The following is a 25,424-nucleotide window of genomic DNA, read 5'->3' on the forward strand; positions in this document are numbered from 1 at the left end:
TCGATATTTTGATATGAGACTAGATATCATCTAAGATTTTTGACATCGTAATATTGTGATATGGTGTAAGTGTTGTCTTTTCCTAGTTTTAAAGGCTGCGTTACAGTAAAGTCATGGAATTATCAGACTGTTCCAGTTGTCCTATTATTAGTCTTTACCCTCTTACTCATTATATCCTCATTACTGATGATTATTTATCTAAAACCTTATTGTGTCAATATTTTGTGGGAGAGCACTGATAGTCATTCCTACAATGGTTATCATTATCTATGTTATACAAAGATCCCCAATCTCTAGTCAAACAGTCATACTTAAACTGGTAGCCGTGGCTGACACATAAAGTTACAGAGTGCTCTGTCAACCTAAGAAGATTCGACCTTTGCAGTTAATTGGTACAGCAGTTTCCCCTTTTTTCATTACTTGTCAGTTTTTCTCTCCTGGAGGAGTCCTGCCTCCACATCTATCTGCTGAGAAGTGGAAGTTGAAGGTCGAGTCATAGGGCTTCCTTTCTGATGACATTTCTACACCTGCAGGGAACTGGAGGTTGAACACTTTGTAACACAAGGATTATACAAGTGAATCAAAGTTTCACACACGGGTACATAATCATCAAACCATATATCATGAGTGTATACATTTCCATTAGAGTTAGGTATTGAATTTGCTGAATTAGCCAAAATATATTAGATATCATGATATAAATAGTGGGGCTGCAACCAACACTTATTTTTATTGTATTATGTTCTCAGTTAATCTTCTGGCATATAAAATAGTGGAAGATGCACGTCACAGATTTTTAAAGCACTAGCTAACGATGTCTTCTTGTGTCTTTGATGAATACTCCAAGGATACTCAGTTTGTAATGATAATAAACAAAGAAACACATTACATTCTCAAAATTCCAAAAATCTGCTTATTGTTTTCTCAATTGATAGATTAACCGTTTTTCTCTATAAAATCTTAAAAATTGTGAACAATTCCTCCGAAGTCCAAAGAAATTTAGTTTCTATCATATATGACACAGAAAAAGTTCAGATCAACACATTTGGGAAGCTGCTACCATCTAAAGTTCAGCATTGTTTTCTAAATAAATTACTAAAATGATTATTGGTTGACCAAACTGATTAATTTTCTGTTGAACAACTAATCAATTAATTGACTAATCGTTCCAGCTCCAAATATAATTATTGATACATTTTCTTTTGTTTATTTGTTACGGCTCAAATTGCTGCTAATATTGCCTGCTCCTAATCTGTAATAACATACAAACAATACATACAGTACAGATCTCATTTTATATGAATGTTTAATCATCTACAGTAAAAAAATATTCAGTTGAAATAAGGGCAGGGCCAATATATCGATATATCGTTATCGTGATATGAGACTCCATATTGTAATATCGTGATACCGCAGAACTGTTGTCTTTTCCTGGTTTTAAAGGGGCATGACAGTAAAATGATGTAGTTTTCTGAACTTACAAGATACTTACCCACTTTGTCATTATATCCACATTACTGATTATCTATCAAATATCTCATTGTGCAAAGAGTTATTTGGTACAAAATATTACATGCAGTTACACCAACATACATGCAGTTACACCAACATGAAAAATAAATATATAGAAATGGTATATTGGTCTTTAAGCATAGGCTCTTAGGTCACTTGAATGTGTTAGTATTGCTCTGAATATCTTATTTTCCATTTTATATTATGCATACTGGTGTATAATGAACAGGTCAGAGCTTCACTGGCTGACTAAACATGTCAAGAATCATTTGATGTCTGCAGAGTTAAATCTAGATGCCATTTTGAGTTCAGTCAAGGTCTCGCCTTCCCTCCACAGTCAAACAAAATGTCTGTGAAACAAATAACATGAAAACACTTCAAACAGCTTTCATTGACTGTGCAAATAGGCTCCCATCTCACATATTTTTACATTACTGTTATATTATGATGCACATTTGTTTATATTTTCTGGCATTACTTCACTAATATCCCAGCAGTTTGTCACAGTGTTCGTGTTTTGTAAAAGCTTGAATATATTTTTATTCTTTTTGTGCATGTAATCACAATATTAATCATCCCTTGTTTACCGTACCCTCTCTTTTCATCCCATTGCACGACTTAAGCATGACTCATGGAAATCTCTCCAATCACACGCAGCCTCCAGTTTTTCCATGTTATGTTCTTCATCATCTTCCTCTGGCAGTTTCATTTAATCTAAATCACCTTTTCATCAGAGATGATGAGCAGTCATCGAGGATGCAAAGATGAAAAAAGTCAAGAGTGCGGGAAAAGGTGGAGTTGTTTGGGTCAGATGTTTGATCACTGCCTAGATACATTTTCTAATATTAGAACATTTCCTTGATTTGCCCGGCTTCTCTGGTGACTGGGTAGCACATGGCCAGAGCTGCAGCCAATCAGAGCACAGGATTAGCTTTCCCTCTCTCTAGCAACAGTGAGTTACTTGCTGCCTATTCATTAATTATTTTCCTGTGGTCTCCCTCAGCCGTTTGGACTCTGCTGATAGCAAAGTGCTCCGTCTCTCTGTTTCACTCTGAGGTTTTTTTTTCACTGCTTTCTGCCGCTCTCTCCTCTGACTGAATAAAAAGTCTTAAAAAAAGGGACGGATCCAGTGACGGTGAGCTCGCCAGCTGCTGCTGCTGCTGCCCTTAACTGTGAGCTACTACAACACTATCAGACCAGGACTGTAACAGAGATGACTCCTCTCTCACCTCGTACGAGTTGCACCACTTTTTCAGCTCTGGAACTAAATAATAAAAAAGGATTACTGAATGAGGGCGCTCTCGCTGCGCAACTGCTTCTTTTTTTTTGTACTTCGTCTTCAACTTGTTTTGGCTTCTTTTCTGCAGCAGTGCTCTGACTGTAAACAAATAAAACATGGCAACTGGAAAAAACGACTGGACTTTTTCGCTGGCTGAGGATGGGGGGGGTTGTCAGTTGGAGGCAGGACTCTGTGTGTGTTTGGGGGGGGGGTGAAGAGCAGGTGGAGAAAGGACGGAGGGGCGGGGGGGTGGTTAGGGTGGGGGGGTATGGTGGTGTGAGGATTGCGGGCTGTGGTTGGGTATGCCAGTGCCACGTGTCTAGCCTGGCACCTCTTGCTTCTCGACTGGAAGGATGTTGGACCGAGAGTCTGGCTGAGCCTGTCCGGCTTCTCTCTGAACCAAAAGTGGGGTGAGTGTTGCACTCTGCTGCATCCTGCTATCACGATTACTCTTAAAGCTTTTTTAAAAAGATGATATTCTAACGCACAAAGGTTTGCAGTGAATGTACGTTAGCTTTCCGAATGTCGTGGGGGAGAGAGGATAATCTAGAATAAGGTTTCGAATAAAGCATGCAATTCGGTATTCAAAGAAGCAAACCGGAGGTTTATTTTTTTTTTTCAGCTCTCACCTACTTTAATTTCGGTGTCTGCATTGCATCAATCAAAACATTGTCCATTCATGAACGTTTATGAAATGATTGCACAACATTGGGCCTCGCAAACCAGGCCTATGGTTATTTGGATTTGGACGTTTTGGGAAATCGCCCCAAATAGCTCATTACTTCTGGCATTAAAGAACTTCCTTCCTTCCTCTCTACCTCTGTCACCTTCCCTCTCTACCTTCTTCATTTCCTCACTGACATCCTTTCATCCTGTCCAGAGAGGTTAACAGGACCATTGTCCTTGGTTGGTCCACAGACCACAGATGTCGTACTTAATCTGGAAACCCTAATCTCTCTCTTCTTCGCTCTCTATCTCATCTCTTTGTATAGTTGCCATTTTGAAATTGAACTTTCAAGCATTTCTATCCCCCCCCCCTCACCCCCCCGCTGAAATCTCAGAAGAATTTTTCCATATTTTGTATATATTTTTATATATTTTTAAGTGTTTCCAACAGTTTCATTTTCAAATAGAGTGTCTGATGGATTCGGTTACATTATTTGTTTACAAGAACATTTTATATTGATAAAATCTGGCCTTTTGAAGATGTTAAATTGCGGTAATAATTAGGCACTTGTGTGGATTTTATTGGGCCTTGCAATCATTTCAATCTAAGAATATTTGTTCTGGATCCATGAATTGACCTTTTCTTTTTACATAGACACCATGATATGATTGAGGGAAGGAGTGTTATGTGCATGAAAACATTTTCTTTTAAGTGGTGTTTTATGATATTGTGCCAGGCTTTGGGTTTTTCAGTTGACTGTTCATTCGGTATTCTCATCTATTCTCTCAGGCGTAGACTTCGTACAGTATGATTTAGCTATTTTGACAGAATGAAGCCGAAAATATTTCTAAGGCAACACAGAGCTGCCTTTTTTCTTTCCTGCGGAGAGGGAACTGTTGCAAGGGGTTCTGCATGTTTCAGAAAATTCTAGTTGCTGTTCAGTGGTGGTGCAGGTCTTAGTTTCCTTCGTATGCTCATTCTGCGAAAAACCTTTTTCACCATTTTGCATGGATTTCGGATATTGCTAATCGTACGTGTTGTGTAAGTTGAAGGGACGATTTTTTCAGAGTGAAAGTTCTTGCTCCTGTGGAAACTGTGATGCATCAGTTCAGGCTGCGAGTGTGTGAATGTAGAGTGGAGGGAATGGAGGCTCCTGTCCAGGGACCTAGTCTGCTGTTGGTTATGACGCAGCAGCATCATCCGATCTCTCTGTCCTGACCGAAGACTGCACAAATGCATGGAGCTGCTGCAGTTCGCCATTTTCATGCGCCACTTTAAGCCTCAATTCACATAGATATGTGCCGCTTTACTTCTGAGTGTTTATCGAAAAGAGGCTACATTTAAAGACGTTCGCTTTTTATTTTTCACAATTAAAAAAAAAAATCTTTGTTATTTTTGAGACTAATTTTGAATCTCTTTTTCCTCTTTTCCCCCATTTTTGGGTTTTTTTGTGTCATGCAGGTGGGTCATAATCCCTGTCCAGAACATGTGGGCGCATGAGAGAACCGAAGAGGATTAAAGACCTTCCCACACCGCCGCTCGTCCTCCAATCAGACCACTTCATTTGACCGTCGACGACGCAGGGCCCTCGGCTGGCAAATCTTTTACCAGGCTCCTCCAGTAGCACCCAGCCAGCAGGTTTTTTCGCTGCTTGAAAGAGCATGTTGCCAACGCTCTCTCTCTGCTCCATCATCTGGCTCAACCGGGGTATCAAGCTTAGGAAAGTGCACCAGTCCACCAACACGGGTCAGGTGTGAAACCGCTGCCACCGCAGACATAGCAGCAGCAGAACGCTACCTTGCCGACGTTTGAAAATGCTTCTAAGCTTTGGGTGACTCCCCCTTCTCCCCTCACCCCTCCCCCAACGCTACAAGGTACCAACACCAGACTCTAGTGACTTATGAACCTTTTTGGTTTCTGAGGAGGATTTCTATAGAGGCGAACCCCGTTGTTGCAGTGGGACTCGAGCTGCACCATCTAATCCTCTGTTCGGTGGCCATTTTGATTTTTCCTTCTCTAACAAAATGGCAGCGGAAGGTTTCCAGTACCGTGCCCTCTACACATTTACCAAGGACCAGGAAGAAGACTTGGATCTGCAGCCGGGGGACCTCCTGACTGTGAGCAAGGCCTCTCTACTGTCCATGGAGAACTACCAGGAGGGCTGTGTGGAGCAGCCTGAGTGCCTAGGCTGGCTCCTCGGGTACAACGAGCGCACCAAACAGAGAGGTGACTTCCCAGGGACGTATGTCGAGTACGTGGGCCCCATCAAGATGGCGCTCCCATCCAGTCAACCGAGGTCCCAGCGGCCCCTCCCTGCTGCTCCCAGACTAGAGTCATCTCAAGGTAAGGGCCCTTTTCAGATATAAAAGTCTGTCACATGGGTTTTCTCAGCAGTGTGTCTGTGGGTAGATTCGTCATTTTAATTATGTATTATATAGGTTCTTATTATGCACGTAGCACATTACTACTGAAAATTAAAAAGGTCACTATACAATATGATGTTGGATTTTATGAATAAAATTAGAACTTAAATTTGCCTTTGAGAGAAATATGTAGAAGCTTAGTAGTTGATTTGATGTACAAGAAGAACACTGTGATGCTGTCTGTACTGTTTACGTAATGCCAAAATAGCTAAATGAGCACTTCTACATTCATTTTGAGTTTTTCAGTAAACCTCACCTCATTATTTTAATTTTATTTTAATATTAAATATTTTTTTCTGCTTAGTTATGATGTTAAACTTGTATGTAGGGAGACGGCATCCAAACCAGATAGCAGGAAGGAAACAATTGATCCACGTTAATTAATACTTATGCGCTTTTACTAATATGGTTCTTTATTCTTTATTCTTGTGAGGAGAATACACTTCTTTTAATTTTTTTTTTGCAAACAACACTATCACTGGTTTGCTTCTTGATGCAGTTGTATGTACATGATCACTGACAAAAATTCACCTTTACAAACTGCCCACTTATTACTGGTTGTTAGTCGTGTGTAGTTGGGGTGTTGCTGGTCGGCCACCTTGGGAGTTTTGATGGGGCTTCACATTTGGCAGTGACCTCAAATTGACCCTTTAATCTATGCTTAAAACACGTCATAAGCCTTACCTCTTTGGAAGCACAGCTAACCAAACTCTCTGCTGAATAATAAAGGGCTAATCCTGCTACTTACTGGACTCTCCTGTACAGGTCTGGCATTGATTGTGCCCGTCTGTGTGGCCCCCTTTACATTTAACATTAACATGTGTCTTTGGCATCCAAACTGCTCTGGGCTTCTCTGCACAAAAATGCCTCTCCGTTCGCTGTGACTTGATAGTGACCTTCTGCTCAACTCTGGGTTAAGGATCAAACAGGTAGAAAGGGGCCGCAAGTTCAAACTGCAGTATGACCAAATTTAGCGATTTTAGGTGCATGAATTTTGACACTCAGAAGTTAAGTTTGTTTACTGATTTTTTAAAAAAGGGCTGCGTTTTAATTGATGTGTTTTTTGAGTTAGAGGTATTCAGTGGTTTTGGGGGAAAACATTGTCACATTTTTTCCTCAGAGATAAGAGCTCTGTTCTTTCACACCTCGCCTCACTCCCTTGACTTTGGGAAAATAGGCACATCTCATACTTATTCATAATGGCCTCCGTTCAGCTGCATTAGCATCCAACTCAAACATAAACTTGGCATGGATTGATCCACCTTAGCGAGCTCAACTTCAAGTAAAACACTGATTTGTGACCAAAGTTCCTCCTCACTCCCAAGATTTCCATCATTTTCTTCTCATTTGCACCCCCTTTCATTTGGCTTCAACTGGTTAATTTATTGCTTCCTCATATGGGATGCCAGAGAAAAAGGTGCACATTGCCAAAATAGATAAATAAAATGTTTTATATCATTCTGCATATTAAACCCGTGCATTCCTGCCCTGTCAAAAGCTGTATTCTCTGCAATTCCCCCCGTGCTTTTTTGACAGATGGGTTAAGAACCACTCTGAGCACGTAGGCTGTGAACTCTGCATCACCTCTGCTCAAGCCAATTGGCTATTCATCGTGCACGGCAAAGTACACTGGCCCTCATTCAGATTCATTAAATTGAATTCATTTCTCAGTATTCTTTTCTGAAAACTCTTAAAAAGCAACCGCATCACACACATTTTTCCAAAACTCTTATCAAATGAGATTTCTCCGTGCCAATAATATAATAAAAATGTCAGGATGAAAGGCTCGTATTAGGGAACGAGCACAGGCCTTAACTTTCAAAGGCAAAGGCAGGTGAGGGGGGAGACAACAGTATCCTCGTGGTTTGACAGACAGTGAGACAAACCATTTGGGCAGCAGGCATTTGTGTCTGTGATTTGGAGAGACAGCGGCAAGAGCACTCAGTAAAATCCAGAGAGAGAGAAGGGTAGTGGGAGGGGAGGAGAGGGTGCAGGGCTATACCAAGGAATTGCACCTTGGCTTAGCTGAAAAAGTGCATCGTATACTAGAAACAGTCGGGCCTAAATTTTTATCATCATCCTCGTAAAGGATCAGAGGCCGTGGTCGTGTGGTGAAAGGAGCTATTGTTAGTGCGGCCTGTTTACTATTTGCAGAGATTGTAACGTTTGGCATTCTGCACCACGGCTGGGTGGATTCAAATGTTGCAGGTTGGATCCGAACGTCCATCCTTCAACATGTGGATGAACTTTAAAGAAAACTGATTAGAGATAATCAAGCATTATTTATTAGAGATGTCTCGAGACGATCCTCACAAGAGGTATCGGAGCTGATTTTAATGGATTGGTGTTAGCTACAATATACCATATCATTGCTCATATCAGAGGTGGCTTTCTACTGTTTAAAATGTCGTTCATATTATATCAATGACTTAAGCTCACAAAGTTAATAGTTTTAAACCATAGTTTCGAGTGGGGAAATTTTGTGTAAACAAACAGTATGCCAAATATTTTTTTTTCTAAATGTGTTTGTGGAAAATTAATTATTCAGATTCATTTCTTCCAGTTTCAGTTTGGGATTTATTTATTTTGGATGCAGCTTCAATTAATTTTTCTCTTTTGGCTCCATTCTGCTTCCAAAGAGACATTCTCTCCATCGGAGAGAGAGTCTTTGTCATGCAAATGTGCACATTAGACACCCAGTTATGTGTATACATACATAAGAAATCAGGTTAACCAGGTTAATCTAAATCCCTCAGCCAAATTACAAAAGAAAGGTTTCTCATTTGCATTAAGGAAAGTCAGATTCCTGCAGAAATGTCATGCAAATGCACCAGTGTTTGCAGCAGATGAAATGCAAAATGCAAATTGTTGAATTTTGTTGAGAATTGTTCTAAGATACAAATTTCTCAGTGTTTCTTCTCTCTAAAAAAGTAAGAGGTGAATTCTGGCTTGACAGATGATGTCATATTTAGTCTGAATATTTTGCACTGAAAAACAACAGGGGATGCAGCAGTCACCTGCACATGAATGTTTTATGCTGCCTTCGAATGCCTGTTTGGTGTGTACATAGAAATTAAATACATTGTGCTCTGATTTCTAACTGTGAATATTACATCACTCGCTCCTGTTTGAAATGTATGCACTGTGATACTTCCTGCTAGGCTCTTTTGATGTTGAAATGTTGTTTTGGCCATGAAACAGGCCATGTTTGCAATAAAAACAGTTTTTTTAAGAATGTTTAAGTTACAGTTCAAGCTTGGTGCTGCAAATACGGCTTCAAATGAGAGGTTTAAGTACACTTTTTGAGACGAATTGCAAGTAAAAATCAGTTACAGTCCCCAGATACAGAGGCAAAACGTTTCTCAACTTGCAACAGAAATTATCCTACAAACCCAGAGAGACTTTTTTTTCTCTCTCTTTCCCTCCTTTCTCTCTCTCCTCTCCCTGGCCTCACTTTAACTGCCTGCTGAAGTGAACCATGGCTTGGCATTTTTGCAAACTCCTCCCTTCTTCCTCCCTCTCTCACTCCCTCCCTCCTTTGCCCCCCCTCTCCCGTCCTCCCTCCCTCCCTTCCTTTTCTTTTTTTTTTTTTTGCAGCCTCGCTCCCTCATTCACATACACGTCTGATACTGTCTCTGGGCAGCTATAAACCATGTAAGCGGGGCCAGTTCTCAGAAAGGAGAGGCCTCCACTCATTCTCCGCTCCCTGCGCCTTACCAGGAAAACACTTTCAAAGAACCCGTGGAGGGGGTGGAAGAGGGGCTGAGACAGTAGAGAAAGAGAATGGGGAAGATATGGAGAGGCTGAAAAGGGAGGGAGAGGAGGGCTACAGTGTAAGCCAAGGCCACCCTATCCAACTGCAAATATAGGAACCAGCTGTATTTGGTTTCTCTTCTAACGGTTGTATTATTCTCTTGGAGTTTAGTCAATTTAGCATGTTACAGTTTGCAGAGCTATAGCAAATTTTATTTTCTGGAGCATTTCTTTAGTGCCAGAGCAGTAAATGAGAACTCATTTAGGCGTGAAGTTGTCTTACTGAAAGATTAATGGCTTTAGTAAATCAGAAACAGAATGCAGTACATTTTGTACATTTACTTATTGGAGGCAGGAGTATAAGGAAAATTATTCCTGTTTGTTTCAGTCATCACAGGGGTTTTTCTAACAAAAATGACAAAAATAGAAAATATTAACCAAATTATGCTGCAAAACCATGTTCTGTCTTTTTCTTCCGGGGCCAAATCTCCAACATTATATGCTTGAATGAGCTGGAAGCTACATTTAGTCATACTGTTAGACTCTCAAGAGTGAAATAAGAGTGCAGTTAGACATAATGCTTTGCAGCCATACACACAGCTGTAGATGGCAAATCACATTTTAACATCTTTAAACAGGCCTAAATCTAATACAATTTGTTGCATTAAGGTAACAAAATCATCACAACATGCCTTCAGATGCGTTGCAAAACATGTCATCTACATAGATGCCATAGTATCACTCACTGTAGGCTACAAGGAAGAGGGAACAGCAGCAACACCGGCTGGTTTGCACATTGGTTGGAAACTGTTGACTCTAAGATGATTATTACCTATGGGAAAAAAAGAAAGCATCTTGGGAACAGATGGCAATACTCATAAGTAGAGCTGAGCAATATATTGATATGATATTGATATCATGACATGTGACTAGATATCATTTGGATATCATAATATATCATATTATGATATGGTATAAGTATATAAGGCTACATTACAGTAAAGTAATTTCTCTCTTTGTCATTATGATTATTTATCAAAAATCTCACAATGTAAATATTTTGTGAAAGTACCAATAGTCATCTCTACAATATTGTCACAAACTGTACAAACTACAATACTATAATACTAAGTATACTACAATAACACTAAGCTCCCGATTTTTTTTTAGCTTTTTAGCTTTTTAGCTTCATTTCACAATTTTTAAGCTTAAAATTGATGTTTGCCTGCAAAATGCAGGATGGAAACGGCCTCACTTTTGACAGTTGAGAATAAATAACAGAGACCCGCACCACCTGCAAGGCTGTCATCATTACACATGAAATAGAGGTTATACTACACAGCTATTGACTGACAGTACCAGATGCTTCAACTAAGTCGAGCACATCCAGTTGAATAATCACTTTCAGCACAGACAGTCTGCTCACTAACGGATCTGCTGCTGTTTGTGTTTCTTTTTATAAAACATCTGCTTGATATCTACAGTTAGCTACCCGGCAGGTAGTGACAAACTGAACAAAGTAGGATCTACAAATTGTTCGGCCAACTTGTAACCAGAGATGATACGCTTCAGCAATGTGCTGAGTCTGTTAAATTTACTACGAGTTAGCCGACAGCCAGTTAACCACCTGAAGTCACAACAGTCCAGTCAACCAACTATTCACATCACAGTTTGCAGTACTGTCATGATTCAAAATGTTGCCTTTTGACTCAAAATCACCTTTTTGTGCATATTTTAATGACATGAGTTTCCCGATTTAGACATTTTACACATGAAAAAAGAAAAAGAATCGAATTAATTGAATTCAGCATGTGACTCTATGAGACATGAAACATCGGTTTAATTACACTGAGGTCTTTTGGCACAAAATTATACATATATATTTACATCTTTGTTTAAATTAACAGAAATGCATCGACTTTTTAGAAATCTTCTGATACGCACATACATGATTTTGAAGTGTCTTTGCTATTTTACGATAAACATAAGAAATCTGTAACCGCATTAAACGTCTCAATCAGCCTGCTATTACAGGTTTTATTGCACATTTCTGCATTAACTTCTGAGTCGTGCCTTCAGGCGTGTGAAAGCAGATCCAGCATTGTGTGTGTGTGTGTGTGTGTGTGTGTGTGTGTGTGTGTGTGTGTGTGTGTGTGTGTGTGTATCACCTGTGTTTGGGTGCAGGGGCTCGTTTGCACACGTGTAGCTTCGACGCGTCTTTTCACGTGGAGCTCCAGCATGTTGTGACAGAGGAGCGGATGATACATTGCCTGTCTGCATAGTTGAGATGCAGTAAAGACATGTAGCAGTGAAACTTGACCAGCAGCATACACACTGTTACACACCATCGGTGAGCCAGACACCAACTGGCCTTGTCACCACTGCACACAACAAACACATTCTCGGAGTAAGCTGCAGATTTCAGAAAGCTTTTTACACATTTTATCCTCATTTGTTGTTAAAGTTGTTTATTTTCTATGTAGCTTTAGATCAGTGAATGTGGGGGAAATCTGAACACAATTACATTTGGTAATAATATAACGCTACTACTTTGTGGTAGCATTTTAAGAAAAAATACTAATCGGGATATATATCGTTATCGGGATATAACATTTTGTCCATATCGCACACTACTAGTCTTAAATGTACTCTAACATATTCATTGTTTTCATTCTTCAAGAGCATCCTTGATCATGATCACTTTGGGAGAGTAGGATTTAGGCCTGGAATCAGTTCTGGAAAAAAACCAGTACTATATCTGAACTTCTCCAGTCAAATGATGCCTGCATTTGAAATGACTATTTGTGTGGTTTTTCTTGCAGCCAATCATCGTAAGCGTTCTTCGATTTAATGTGAACACTTTCAAGATGTATTGGTGTACCATTCGATATATAGGCACCATTTTATCTATATTTAATCTTTTTTCCTAATTCAAATTTAAATGCCCAGTGCACAGATTTTTATACAAATACAACTTTAAAATATCATTTATTATTTATATGATACCTAGCCGTAGTGAAATTATTATTTATGTAAATGGTGATATTTTTTGTCATGAGAAGCCTGAAATGGAAGTCACAGTGTTTTGTCAAATATTTTACGACACAACAAATGATGCAGTAATGATACAGTAGTATTGGTTGTGGTATTTGAACTGCATACTCCCATTTAGTACTGTTTTGATGACACATTCACCAAAAAAAATCACCATTTTGAGTGTAAGAGTTGCAGGGGGGAAATTCCAGAGGTTTAGCTCGACCAGTGAAATCCTGTGAATGAATCTGTGGTATCTCTGCACTTGGAGAAGTTTCAGTTCTGACACCGAGCTCTCAGAGGGAGAATGCAGCAGAGCCAGCTACGTATTACATAAGCATACTGATGCAGAAGATACAGTGCAAATATTTTGCTCCACATAGATTCGCCTCAGAATCTACTTTTTTCTTTTTTCTTGTGTGTTGCCTGCCTCACACTGAGCAAGTGAGTTGGTTAAAAAAAAATGCACAAAGACAGGATCTGCAGCATTCATCTGACCTTCACATTTTCAGCTTTGCGTGTAGATTGCAGACATGACACATGACTCTATAGGTCTTCTCACCACTGTAGACAGTGTCAAATGGCTCATTGTGAATATGACTTTATCAAAGCCTCCCTGAAGAGAAGCTGAAAACACTGTCAGAACCAAAACCTCTAACAATGAATGCACAAAGTAGACGTGAATTGCCTCAAATACACCAGAACTCACTTGTTCTAGTGCAAAACTTCCCTCTCTGTCGTGCTTTTTTCCCTCTTTATCTTTCTCTCCCTCATTTCCCTCCTTTCTCTGTTTCTCCCACATCAGGGCATGTCAAGTCATATGCCTGTCTCCCAGTGAGCAGTCTGCCAAAGGAAGTGGTTATAATTGACTAATGAGTTGCTGTTACTTTATCTCTACTTCGGCCTTTCTCTCTTTTTCCGTACTTTTCCAAAACCCTGACAAGACTCCAGGGCTGCAGTAGCTTTTGCGGGAAAAGAAGAAAAAAAAAACCTCTTGTGGAAGAAATAATTTCTTTTTGAGTGTAGAGAAATATACAGTGAAATAAAGTGTTTATGTTTGTTTGCATGTTGGAGTGAAAAAGTTCCTTTCTCTTGGGGAAAATATCATAAGTCATTTCTGCTTCCCGCTCTCCTAACAAACTATTGGAATACATTCATTTAGTGTTTTATTGCCTTTATTTGTACTTATTTCCATGTTTCATTTGATTCCCCTGTTTTATTGCCTACAGCCTGCCTGTAATAATAATTAATACATTCTGCTTCCCAAAGCTATAGCATTTGCATTATTCCACATCTGTATTTCATTACAATCCAGTTACACTTAAGCAGTGTTTATTTATTCGGACAGCTCTTTTCATTCAGTGAAGGCAGAGAAATAACCACTGTGAAGATTGAAGATCGGCCCAAACTGTTGAAATGTTTCCTGATACATAAAAAAACAAACAGTTGTGGTTTGTGGAGACACTCTTAAGAAAAATGACAGCACTGATCGATAGTCTGAAACTTTGTTTACATGCATGTGACGAGGACCTGCAGAGGCCACGTGAATCTTAGGCCCTGTGAAGACTGACGTTAGCATTTTATGAAAATACACAGCCTCCGTCTTTGGTCATATGAGAGACTTCACTAAAACAATGCAAAAAAGCTGAACACATCTGACAATGCAACACATTGGTTCATTAGTTATATGCAAGTGCACATTCGTGGTTGATAATTTTGTAACATTAAGCATAATTCTACTGTTTAGCTTTTGATTGTTGAGGCAGAGGATACAATAATTGTTGCCCTGATATTTCCAGAGGTGAAAACGATGTGTCCAAGTAATATAAAAAACTACACAGTGTTGTGGCATCTGATAAGCCTTCAAATTCATGGAGCAGTTACTCATACTGGCTTTCCTTGAACATATTTAATTGTCTTGAGAATATCTAAAGCAACATCATCCCGAAAAAGCCCTCTTTGTTTTAACACAGTGCAGTTTTTGGTATAAATGTCAGGTTTGGGAGGAGGTCAGGGTGGATGGCTGGGTCCACAAACTGTTTGACTTTTACACAGGAGACCGCTGTTTGGCATCCTGTTTCTTAGCAACGGTAAATGTTGGTTTGTTTTAACCATGATCATGATCTTTCTTTAAGATCCTGCCTTAACCTAACCAAAGCTTAACTGTACTAGTGACAGATTAGAAAACAGTCCTACTAATCTCTTTTGTAATGGTCCATAATCCATCTGCAAAGCAATGACAAATTACCTTTTTTTTGTTGGGTTTGTAATTTTGTGCAAACATGTATGTAAAAACTACACAAGTAGTGCACATCTAGACTAACGATAGTGCGATGAGATGGGGATGGGGATGGGGGGGGGGGGGGGGCTGCCAGCCAAAATGGCCAACAGGGATAAAGAAGAGGCAGAGGTCTGTCTGTGTGCATGCTACTGGCAGGCATGAAGATAGAGAAAGAGAGAGATAAGGAAAAAGAAAGAAAAGAAAGAGCGAGCAATTGAATAAAAACTTCAGTAAGCGAGAGCAAAAGGTCGAACAAGAAAAAAAAGAGTAATAGAGAAAGTCCAGAAGAGAGAAGCAAGAGAAAGAATGTAAGAGAGCAAAGGACAGAAAGAGGGAGGGAGGGAGGGTGATAGACATCCAGAGAAAGAGAGAACAAGAACCAGAGAGAGAGAGAGAGAGCGAGGGGAACGGAATGTGCTGACGCGGCGTTTCTTGTCTGAACTCCCCAAATTAATAATCAGCAGCGGTTTAGCTGAGCCGTGCCAGGAACAGGAGCCTACTGCCAAGCCCCGGCCAGGCCAGGCCCTCCCTGCTCCCAGCGTTACCCCCCCCCACCACCACCACCACCCCTACCTCTCTACCCCTCCTCCCCAACCCCAGCACACAGCCCTGCTCTGGGGCCGAAAAGGAGGCGCTGCCTGTCCTGGCCCAGGCCAGGCAGGGTCTGGCACACAGCCACGGGGCTTTTGCTTGTTCAGGAGTTTTGATTAAATCCTTTATTGTGCTCCACTCACGCAAAGAGCTAAGGCGAAACACCGAGCAGGACGGAGTGGAGGGGAGGAGAGAAAGCAAGAGGGGAGAAAAGAAAAAGGGAAAAAAAGAGAGGGAGGGGAGGGAGGGAAATGGGATCCCTCTTTTTTCCCTCTTGCTTTCTCCTTTTCTCTTTCTCTCTGACTGAAAAGATGTTTGATTTAGTCTATGGGGAATTGTAAAGTAGATAAAGTTTTTGCTCACCATCAGCACTTTTTCTTTGTTTTACTCCCTCTTTTTCATTCTTTTGTTCATTTACTAAATTGTTCTGGTATTATAATAAATCTCACCAGCTAGATTAGCATATGTGTAACAAACTTTGTTAGTGTTTTTAGCTAGGTTTTGAAACAAAGTTTGAATAAAGTGTGAATAAATGTGAAAGACCAACTAATCCAGTGCTTTATTGTGTAACAGGTGTGTTTCCTGCAAACCTTATCATGTTTTACAGTGTTCTTTGCAGATTTTATATATTCTCACAACATTATACACACTCTATATCTCCAACTGCTCCTAGTTAACTGTGCCCTTGTCAGTGCTGCAGCACCCCCCTGGGCCTTCTGGAGGCTTTGTGCCAGAAGTGTAACAGTGATTTGTGTTGTTGTTTCAGCTGTTTCTGTGCTGGACCTGAGTGAGCAGTTCACACCGCCAGAGACGGCTCCCCCATCCCTCGTCAGCCTGATCCAAGCCATAGAGAAGAGAGGTATATCCGTGTCAGCCAGCCAACTTACCCGTCTGTCGTCTGACTCTCTGTGTGCCTCCCCGTCTCTCTGTCTGTGTGCAAGTGTCTCCCTCCCGCCATCTGCCTCCTGCTCTCATGCCAGCATTTGCCCCTGAGTTAGACGTATAGACATGTGGATCCATTCAGACCGTCACACACGTAGAAGTGTGCACATGCAGACCCACGGCACCTCCACAGTTGATTAGTTAGAAAGATATTCTACACTGAATTTTACTGTGGCTTAAGTCTTGACAGACCTGCGCAGTGGCTTTGATTCTCACCAGATTATTAAGCAGAAGTGTATTGAGTTTACAATGATAACAGAGAAAAGCAGCAATCTTCACATCTGAAGCCAGAGAATTGCCTTTTTTTTCATTTACAGACTTACAAAATTGTTGCTGATTCAGTTAGTATTCAATTAGTCAACTAATTGTTTCATTGTATAAAACCATTTGGAACCAACCATTGGAAACTAACCATTGGAAAAAATATTGATATCTACTAGAAGGGCAACAGGAGGTCTGTCCCTCAATGTAAATAATATAATGTAGCAGTGGTGTTGAAATACTTCCTGGTATTGGATGCACACACACTCTGACTGCATGGTGTGGTTTTCACAACGACCTGATAGACTGGCTAGTCTCAAGAAATTGCCTCCTTGATGTAAGCTGTCTAGACCCAATGCTCCCTTATGCTATTTTTTTTAAGCATGGGAAACGAGTGATCCAGAGTTAAAGTTTTCTGCACAGACATGATCACAGGATGTGTGAAATGTTTCACTCATGGGAAATCTTGGTTAAGTATATCAGAAAGCTTCTTCTTGACCACAACTTGAAATAATAAACTTAAGATTTGTTTTGTCTTACATTAAATTGGCTGGAGAATTTGGTCTTACTGCCAAAACAATTTGCTTCATCTTCAGTGTTGTGTTTACCATGGTGAGCTTTTCTCTGCGTTGTTTCAGATATTTTCCACCAAGAAAAGAACAAAAAAAGAAAGAGAGAGAGAGAGAGAACATGTGTTGGCTATGCTCTCATAAATAACACTTGTTCGAAAACATTTGGAGCAGCTCTCCTTCGATTGATTGATCACATTCTTTCAGTTGTTGGAAGTGAGGCTGAAATCAAATCAACACACAGCTGAAATATTAAGGTTGAATTGTGTGTTTCCAAAACAAAAATGATCTGGCCAAGTGTTGTGTCATGTACTGGGTGTTGCTTACAAACTGTGATTGTCCAGCCAGTAGTAAAAATCATGTCTGCTGTTTGTTTGTCTGTGTTGAATGTCCAATATTTTTTATGATGCTCTATTTTCTCTCCTTTGTCTTCATACCATGTGTGTTATATCACAGTAGGTTACATAGCCCTCTTCTTACCCTTTCCTTTACTATTTGCACATCTAACAGTGTTTTGTTTTTTTGTTCTCGACTAGTTTTCTTCTCTGCTGATCACTGTGAACCCTCACCTAACAGCGTTCTCTGACTTCCTCAGGTCTGGACTCCAAAACATTGTACAGGACATCTGGTTCTTCAGTTTCAGACAGCTCAGTCTACACCCTGAGTTCTGGTGAGTGTTCCTATCACATACTAAATTGGATTTCATTCAAAGTTTCACTGATGGATTTCATGTGTGCTGTTTTTCGTCAGTGCTCTTCATGTTTTGAATGTTTCAGCAGGTACCTTACATCTACATCAATGATAGTAGTACTCTACTATTGGCCACTCAGAAGTGGCATGTGTGACTGTAACCTGTTCACTGCCCCTGCCCCAGACTTAACCCAGACATCATGACCTTCACAGCGTCTTTAACCAGTATTAAACCCAGTGTAGTCAACAGAATAGAGCACCCAGATTCAGATTGCTCTGTGGCTGGTGGATTTTCTTCTTTTCATATGTTGCCCCTAACTGTCCTGAATGTTCATTCTGTGGTCCAGAGAATGACGTCAGTCAGAAAGATGTGGGTTTACTGTCAGAGGGTGTCTTGCACTACCTGAGGGACCTCCCGTCACCTGTCATCCCTGCCTCTATCTACCCTCACCTACAAACTGCTATCACACTGCAGCAGCAGGTCCTACAGCAGTCAGCAGGTAGGAAATGCTTGAATCTTGACATGTTTTTGCTGATTTAAACAGCAGATTCTGCATATTATTGCTGACCATTTACCAAATTATGTCATTTTTACATTAAATTCCTACCCTTTTAAAAACATGAATAGGCAGTTTATATGTCACAGTAACCATTTTGTCACGTTTCTTCTTGATTGATTATCATAAGTATAGTTGTTCTCACAGGTGTGAAGTGGCTCCAGGAAGTCTCTAACAGTTAAGAGTCAGATGATGGATGTTAAAGTTTCCCATGAGTATGTGGACACACCAGTAGTTAAGAATTGAAAGTTGTTTCAGAATTGCCTGCAGCAACAAGTGACAACAATGTAACTTTTGCAAAAAGTAAGGTAGACTACATGTTTACTGTGATAGATTACCCATCTCACGCAACTTTCTAGCTTCTGAGTTAATTACATTTCTATTACTGAAACCAGCTGCTGGCTGAAATGTAGGAAAAACTGCCTTTACGCTATCTAAAAAACTGTGGTATGCTTTGGAAAATAGTCTGCAGAAATGTAAAGTACGCACAATCTGAAGTTAATGGGCTGACTCTTTTATAGCAATATCTAGTATCAACAAAATATTTGAAAATACTTGCTAGAAAATTCTTGGAACAAATTGATTTGTGAAATAATCGCACCCAGAAGGGGATTTTGTGCAGTGTAATTGAATAGCACGAGCCCAGAAATGGGCTGTGTGCTGCTGATGATGTTGTTTTAGTGAGCAGAATGGCACCTTTCATTGCTTCAATAACTGTAATTTAAGTAAAAGAATTGCACGAGGCCTTAACTGAACCTTATCTGCTGCTGATCGAGGTCAGCTGCATGTCAGCATTGAGAGAATAGAGTCAAGTGTCGGGAGAGGATGATCTCACTGAGGCATGTTAAAAATGCTTCCGCTGATTCTGTCTTGCACAAGGACATGATTTAATTTCAAATACAAACCAACAGTATGAAAAAATACCAACTTAAGGATCAAAGACACAGTGTTTTTCCTTTTCAGCTGCAGTGCTTTTGTGCAGAGTATGCAATACCATAACTCGTATTTGCACACATCAGCAGTGGAATAACTACCTTTAGAATTGTTCCACATAGGTTTATCCATGTGCACAGAGTCACGTGTGTGATAATTTACGGGATCATTTGATAGCAGAGGGGCTCCAGAGGTCCAGATTAATGTTATTGTAATAAATGTCTATGAAATGCCTTAACACAATTTGAATTTGATGTTATTTGACTAAAAATGTTGCATTTTTACATAGTTTTGGACCATTATGATTACAATATTTATTTCAAAAAACACAGCTTGTAGTTTTCACAATACTCTCAGACATTAGCAAGAAGAAAAATGGTCACTGATGAAATATTGTTTTCAGAGTAGCAACAATTATGTTTTCGCCAGCAAAGTCACTACATAAACCCAATATTATCTCATAAATCTAAAATGTCAGTAAAATAAATAATATTCCTGACTTTAAAATGCTGAGTGAAGTGTAGAACGATTGAACACAGACATCAGTCACCTCTCCTGTCCTCTGTCCTCTCTCTGCTGCAAACTAAGCTAAACATTTAGAGACAGCTTTCATTGTAGCTTGTTCATAACACTTCACAATTAGCGTATTGGCTTTTTACTTAGAAAGATTTTATTGCACTAGATTCTCTTCATTCTTATTTGTATCCCTGCTGCAGATGGTGCAGTAGCTGGTAGCCATGACAGAGAGGTAAGCCTGGTCCTCGAGAGCTCCACCACCGTCCCTCTCCATCACCGTCTCACCCTGCAGTACCTCCTCACACACCTAGCTAAGGTTAGCCAGGCACAGGCCAGCAACGGCTTGGACACACACACGCTGGGACAGATCTTTGGACCGCTGCTGATAAAGACAGGTCCCTCCACCCCTTGGTAAGTTTTTGGATAATTGATATTTCATACAGAAATTGATGAAACACAGTGTATGAAGTTATTATGTAAAACTATACAGCATTTAAGACTATCTGCAGTATCACATGAATGGTTGAATGACCAATTTGGGTTATTTTTCAGAACCTTTTTAAGTTTGACTTTATAGTGTAGTTATAACCTACATCCTCAGAGGAACTGGACTACTGTCATATATGAGCTAATTTAATTTGTCAAAATGTGAGTGTCAACTGTTTTTAAATGTTCAATGAATTGCCTGACAGGTTGGATGAGGAGTTATCTGCCCTTGTGGTGGAGAGACTTCTGATAGAGAGAACCACAGAACAAGAGCTCACTCCTCCAGGTATCTTATTTCTTGTTCTTACACTATAGTAGAGCACTCGTTTTATGCAATAAAGCCACATTTATGTGCGTTAAAACATTGATTATTCTGGCTCTAATAGCCCACTAGGCATTTTTAATCCTACTTTAACTCACAGACAACTTCATACGTGTAGGTTAGCAGTTTCCAGTGAAGTTGTTTACAATCGTTCTTAAACTTGAGCTGTTCATTGCTTCTCAATTTGGAGGATTAGGAGAGGATCTTCAACTTAATGTAACTATCCATTTTCGTTAGTATACATTGGTTTTAATGGTGATGTCTGTGTGTTTGTGTCTATTTCCAGTTCTTCCAGCAAAGCCAGTAAAGTCGAAAATGCCTCCATCAGCCATGACAGACACAAGCAGCTTGTTGAATGATGCTGAGTGGTATTGGGGAGAAATCTCAAGGTAAATTATGAACACAGACTGTTGCTCTTCAAGGGGAATTTGATCACTGTGAATATTGTGTTTGGTGCAAGTATTGGATAAGTAAATTATCAGAAGCACATCATTAGTTACCAGCTACAATGTGTAATAGCCTTCATGTCCTCAGTTTTTCCTTGCTATATTTAGAAGATAGCAGTAAATTTGCTGCTGTTTTAATTTGCAGTTAATGTCAGTGAAGTGAATGTGTGTCTGTATTTGCAGAGAGGAGGTGAATGAAAAGCTGCGTGACACTCCAGATGGCACCTTCCTGGTCCGAGACGCCTCAAGTAAACTGGAGGGCGAGTACACGCTCACTCTCAGGTAAAGCACCACTTCTGGTTGAAAGTTTCTCTCTTTGAACCACATTTAATGAAATATGTTCTGGGAATAAAAATGTAGTGGCATTAAATGAAAACAAACTAGCTGATTGCTAAAAGTAAACAGACAATGTGCATACTTGCTCTTATTTTATTTCATTCTTATTTGGCTCTCGTCTCCCCCTGCAGGAAAGGAGGGAACAACAAGCTGATAAAGATTTACCACAGAGACGGGCGGTATGGCTTCTCAGAGCCTCTTACCTTCCTGTCTGTAGTCGAGCTCATTAATCACTACCGACACGAGTCCTTGGCCCAGTATAACGCCAAGCTGGACACCAAGCTTCTGTATCCCATCTCCAAATACCAACAGGTTGGTGCTGATTACATAGCAGTTTGCGGATTGTATTTACGCTACTGAAGACATTTTTTAGGTTGATTATACATAGGCTTTTTGGTTTATATGCTCTGCCTCAGTAGGATTGTATTGATCTTATTACCTATAATTGCCACCACACCTTTTATTGAAAACTACATCATGTTAAGATGTCATACAGAGTAACTGGAGAAAGCAGTTTTGTCCTTGCTCAATCTTTTCAAGAGGCTCTTTACTTGGATTGCATTTCTTTAGTGTTCATGTGAATCATGTCAATTCATATAATCTAATTCAAATTCAAAGTAAAATCTGTCTGCCAGCCTCCTTTGAAATCGCCTGCTAGCCATCATATAAATCTTTAGCAATGTTTGTCCATAATATTTTTATGAATAGCATTAAGTATGGTCTGTTTGATGTGAGTTTTCATCGATTCACTCATCAAAGTAGTGGTAATGCTTTCATCTGCTTTTTTACACGGCTCAGTTGGTGAAGGAGAACAGCATAGAGGAGGTTGGAGAGCAGTTGAAGGTCTATCACGAGCAGTACCAGGAGAAGAGCCGCGAGTACGACTCTCTGTACGAGGAATACACACGGACCTCACAGGTATGAGTTCAACACACAGAGTTATACAAGAATGAAAAATATTAGGAAAAGAACAGATTCAATTATGAATTTGAGCAATGTAAAACATACTGATATACCTGCAGTTGCAGACTAAATTAAAAACAAAACACCAAGTGGACAGTCACAATCTGTCTTTCTCTGTGTTTCTTTTCCACAGGAGCTGCAGATGAAGCGCACAGCCATAGAGGCCTTCAATGAGACTATCAAGATCTTTGAGGAGCAGTGTGAGACTCAGGAGCGCTACAGCAGAGAGTCTTTGGAGAGGTTCCAACGCGAGGGCAACGAAAAGGAGATTCAAAAGTATATATTGGTTTGCATTCATGGGATTCTTGGAATAACTCGTTAAAGCGGGCAGATGCAGCAGATGATTGAGATTAATTTTACTGTACCATGAAATTGAACTAAGCTAATACACTGGAAGAACAATGGGTCAGATTTTCTATTAAACATTTGAGAAATACGTTAACTAATTTGGACACATTTTTGTCATTTTGTTTTATCAGGATCCAGAGCAACTCAGAGCGGTTGAAGTCTCGCGTGAAGGAGATCCACGACAGCAAGCGTAAGCTGGAGCAGGACCTGAGAGACCAGGTCTCTGATAACAGAGAGATCGACAAGAAGATGAACAGCCTCAAGCCGGATCTCATGCAGCTCCGCAAGATCAGAGACCAGTACTTGATGTAAAGGGCATACACAATGACATTCTAGTCAAACTTTTAGAGAATACGTGCTGATCCAGATTCACTTATATACACTCACTTATCAAAGTAATAAACTGTCTGCTTTAAATCCTTGTTGTTGTTGTTGGTTTGCAGATGGCTGACACAGAAGGGGACGAGGCAGAAGAAGATCAATGAATGGCTGGGCATAAAGAATGACGCTGATGAGTAAGTGTGTGAGACAAACTGATAGCTCAGCAACTTGCACTTTGATGACCGGGTGCTCTAGTAAATCCAGCTGTAATTCAGACAGTGGTAAACTCAACTTCACTCAGAATGACGTGTTCTTGAGTTTCTGCTGCTTTATTTCTGTCTCCAGCTCCTACTCGTTGGAGGAGGATGAGGGCTCACCCCACCATGATGAGTGTACCTGGTACGTGGGTGACATCAAACGCACCCAGGCCGAGGAAATGCTGAGAGGCAAATGTGATGGAACCTTCCTCATCCGAGAGAGCCAATCACAGAAGGGCTCGTACGCCTGCTCTGTAGTGTAAGTTTGGTAAAAATCTACTGAAAAAGTCTTTGACACAGTGAAAAAGTTATTATTATTATTATTATTATTATTATTATTATTATCATTATCATTATTATCATTATTATTATTAGTAGTAGTAGTCATTTCAGTAGATATAGACAATAAGGCATTACTCTGGATGATATGAAGCATCTTCAAACATGATCTTTGTCTTTCTAGTGTTGAGGGTGACACCAAGCACTGCGTCATCTACAAGACAGCCACAGGTTATGGATTCGCTGAGCCGTACAATCTGTATTCGTCCCTCAAAGACCTGGTGCTTCACTACAAAAACGTCTCCTTGGTCCAACACAACGACCAGCTGAATGTAAACCTCGCCTACCCGGTCCTGGCCCGCTCTCAGAATCAGAACCAGCACCCCAGATGAATTTATTCACCAGCAGTGTAGGACACCAACCAGGGTGGGGAAAAAAAACTTTTCACTCATACGCATTGGAAAAAAACAAAACAACTAAAACTAAAACTCTGAACAATAGTTGTTCATGTGTTTAAGTGGCGGGTAAAATCAACAACTACAGCCACGACTGCACGGCTGGAGGCTGGTGCTAATTTCCCTGACTGACCCCAGTCCAGCAAAGAGCACTCCTTGCTAACAGCATGGCTACAAAATAAGCACACTACTACTACTACCCATAACTAAGCACTGTACAGTTAGCCTGGCTGACGCAGTGAGTAACATGGGGAGAGTGTCGCATTAGCCAGCCATGACTGTACAGTGTCAGTTATGGGGGATGTGGGGAGGGGGGAGTGTGAGAAATTTACAAGAAAATACCTTTTGATACAGATGAGAAAAGAAAAAATGGACTAAATGTGTTAAAAGGAAGATAACATAAGCACACAAAAAAATATCAAGATGGAGAGAAATCCTGAAGAAGAAGAGGAGAGATCAGATGTTCAGGAGGCACTTTTGTTTTTTTGTTTGTTTGTTTTTTTGCCTTGAACATGTGATCACTGTCCACAGACAAAGGCCCGATCTGTCATCCCCAGACTGCCTGCAAACTCTCCATAGACAAGGGCCTGAGCTGTCATCCACTGAAAGGACTGGCTTGGCTAAACCAGGCTGCTCACTTTCACACCTAACGGCGGCTGAGAAACCGTGGACCAGGGGGGTGTAGTCACTGGAGGCGGGGGGTAGGGGGAGATTTCTGGGGGTGGATTTTTTTTTAAGGGGGTTTTAAACAGATCGTTTCAATTTAAAGCTTGCGCAAGTGCCATAGTCATAGCTTTGAATGACCACAAGCCTGTGTCACAAGAAGAAAAGGGGGCACGTCGAGGTTGAAAGGAAGATGAGTAGGGGGGAGGTAATGAGCGGCTGTCGAAACAGACAAAGCTACAGCTTTAAAAAAAAACAAACATACATATAGGTACAGTATATTTTTATGAAATGTTCTTTATTTCCGACTGCTTCAGCTTGTTGCTGTCTCTCAGTGGGCCTCCTTTTGAAATGACGAGGTACAACCTTATTAATACAGAGTAGAAATGCATGGTACGTATTTGGTATATTGTGAATACAGAAATACTTTTAATCACAATACACTAGATGCAGAGGTACGTTGATAAATGCAGTTCTTCATGATTCAGGTTTCATTCTGACTGAAATTGTGGAAAGACGCCTGCATCAAAATTTTCGTCTT

At 40.3% G+C, this 25,424-nt stretch overlaps 1 protein-coding gene across 1 annotated transcript; it reads left to right on the forward strand.

Annotated features, from left to right (window-relative positions):
- Positions 1-5,115: 5,115 nt before the first annotated feature.
- pik3r2 (phosphoinositide-3-kinase, regulatory subunit 2 (beta)) lies at positions 5,116-24,915 on the forward strand. The gene is made up of 15 exons (XM_053330284.1): positions 5,116-5,801; positions 16,306-16,398; positions 17,907-17,981; positions 18,349-18,501; positions 20,208-20,418; positions 20,700-20,779; positions 21,102-21,204; positions 21,445-21,543; positions 21,729-21,909; positions 22,396-22,515; positions 22,694-22,836; positions 23,040-23,216; positions 23,352-23,423; positions 23,575-23,745; positions 23,950-24,915. Exons 1-15 carry the CDS (start codon positions 5,483-5,485, stop codon positions 24,155-24,157), a joined length of 2,205 nt encoding a protein of 734 aa, XP_053186259.1. The 5' UTR covers positions 5,116-5,482; the 3' UTR covers positions 24,158-24,915.
- The last annotated feature ends 509 nt before the right edge of the window (positions 24,916-25,424 follow it).

This window comes from Scomber japonicus, chromosome 12, assembly GCF_027409825.1.
Source record: "Scomber japonicus isolate fScoJap1 chromosome 12, fScoJap1.pri, whole genome shotgun sequence".
In the NCBI taxonomy this organism is placed as follows: domain Eukaryota; kingdom Metazoa; phylum Chordata; class Actinopteri; order Scombriformes; family Scombridae; genus Scomber; species Scomber japonicus.

Coding starts and splice junctions, on each gene's coding strand:
- pik3r2 (XM_053330284.1), top strand. CDS start 5,483: ATGGCAGCGGAAGGTTTCCAGTACCGTGCCCTCTACACATTTACCAAG. Junction 17,982..18,348: donor AGTCTACACCCTGAGTTCTG/GTGAGTGTTCCT, acceptor TCTGTGGTCCAG/AGAATGACGTCAGTCAGAAA. Junction 22,516..22,693: donor AATACACACGGACCTCACAG/GTATGAGTTCAA, acceptor TCTTTTCCACAG/GAGCTGCAGATGAAGCGCAC.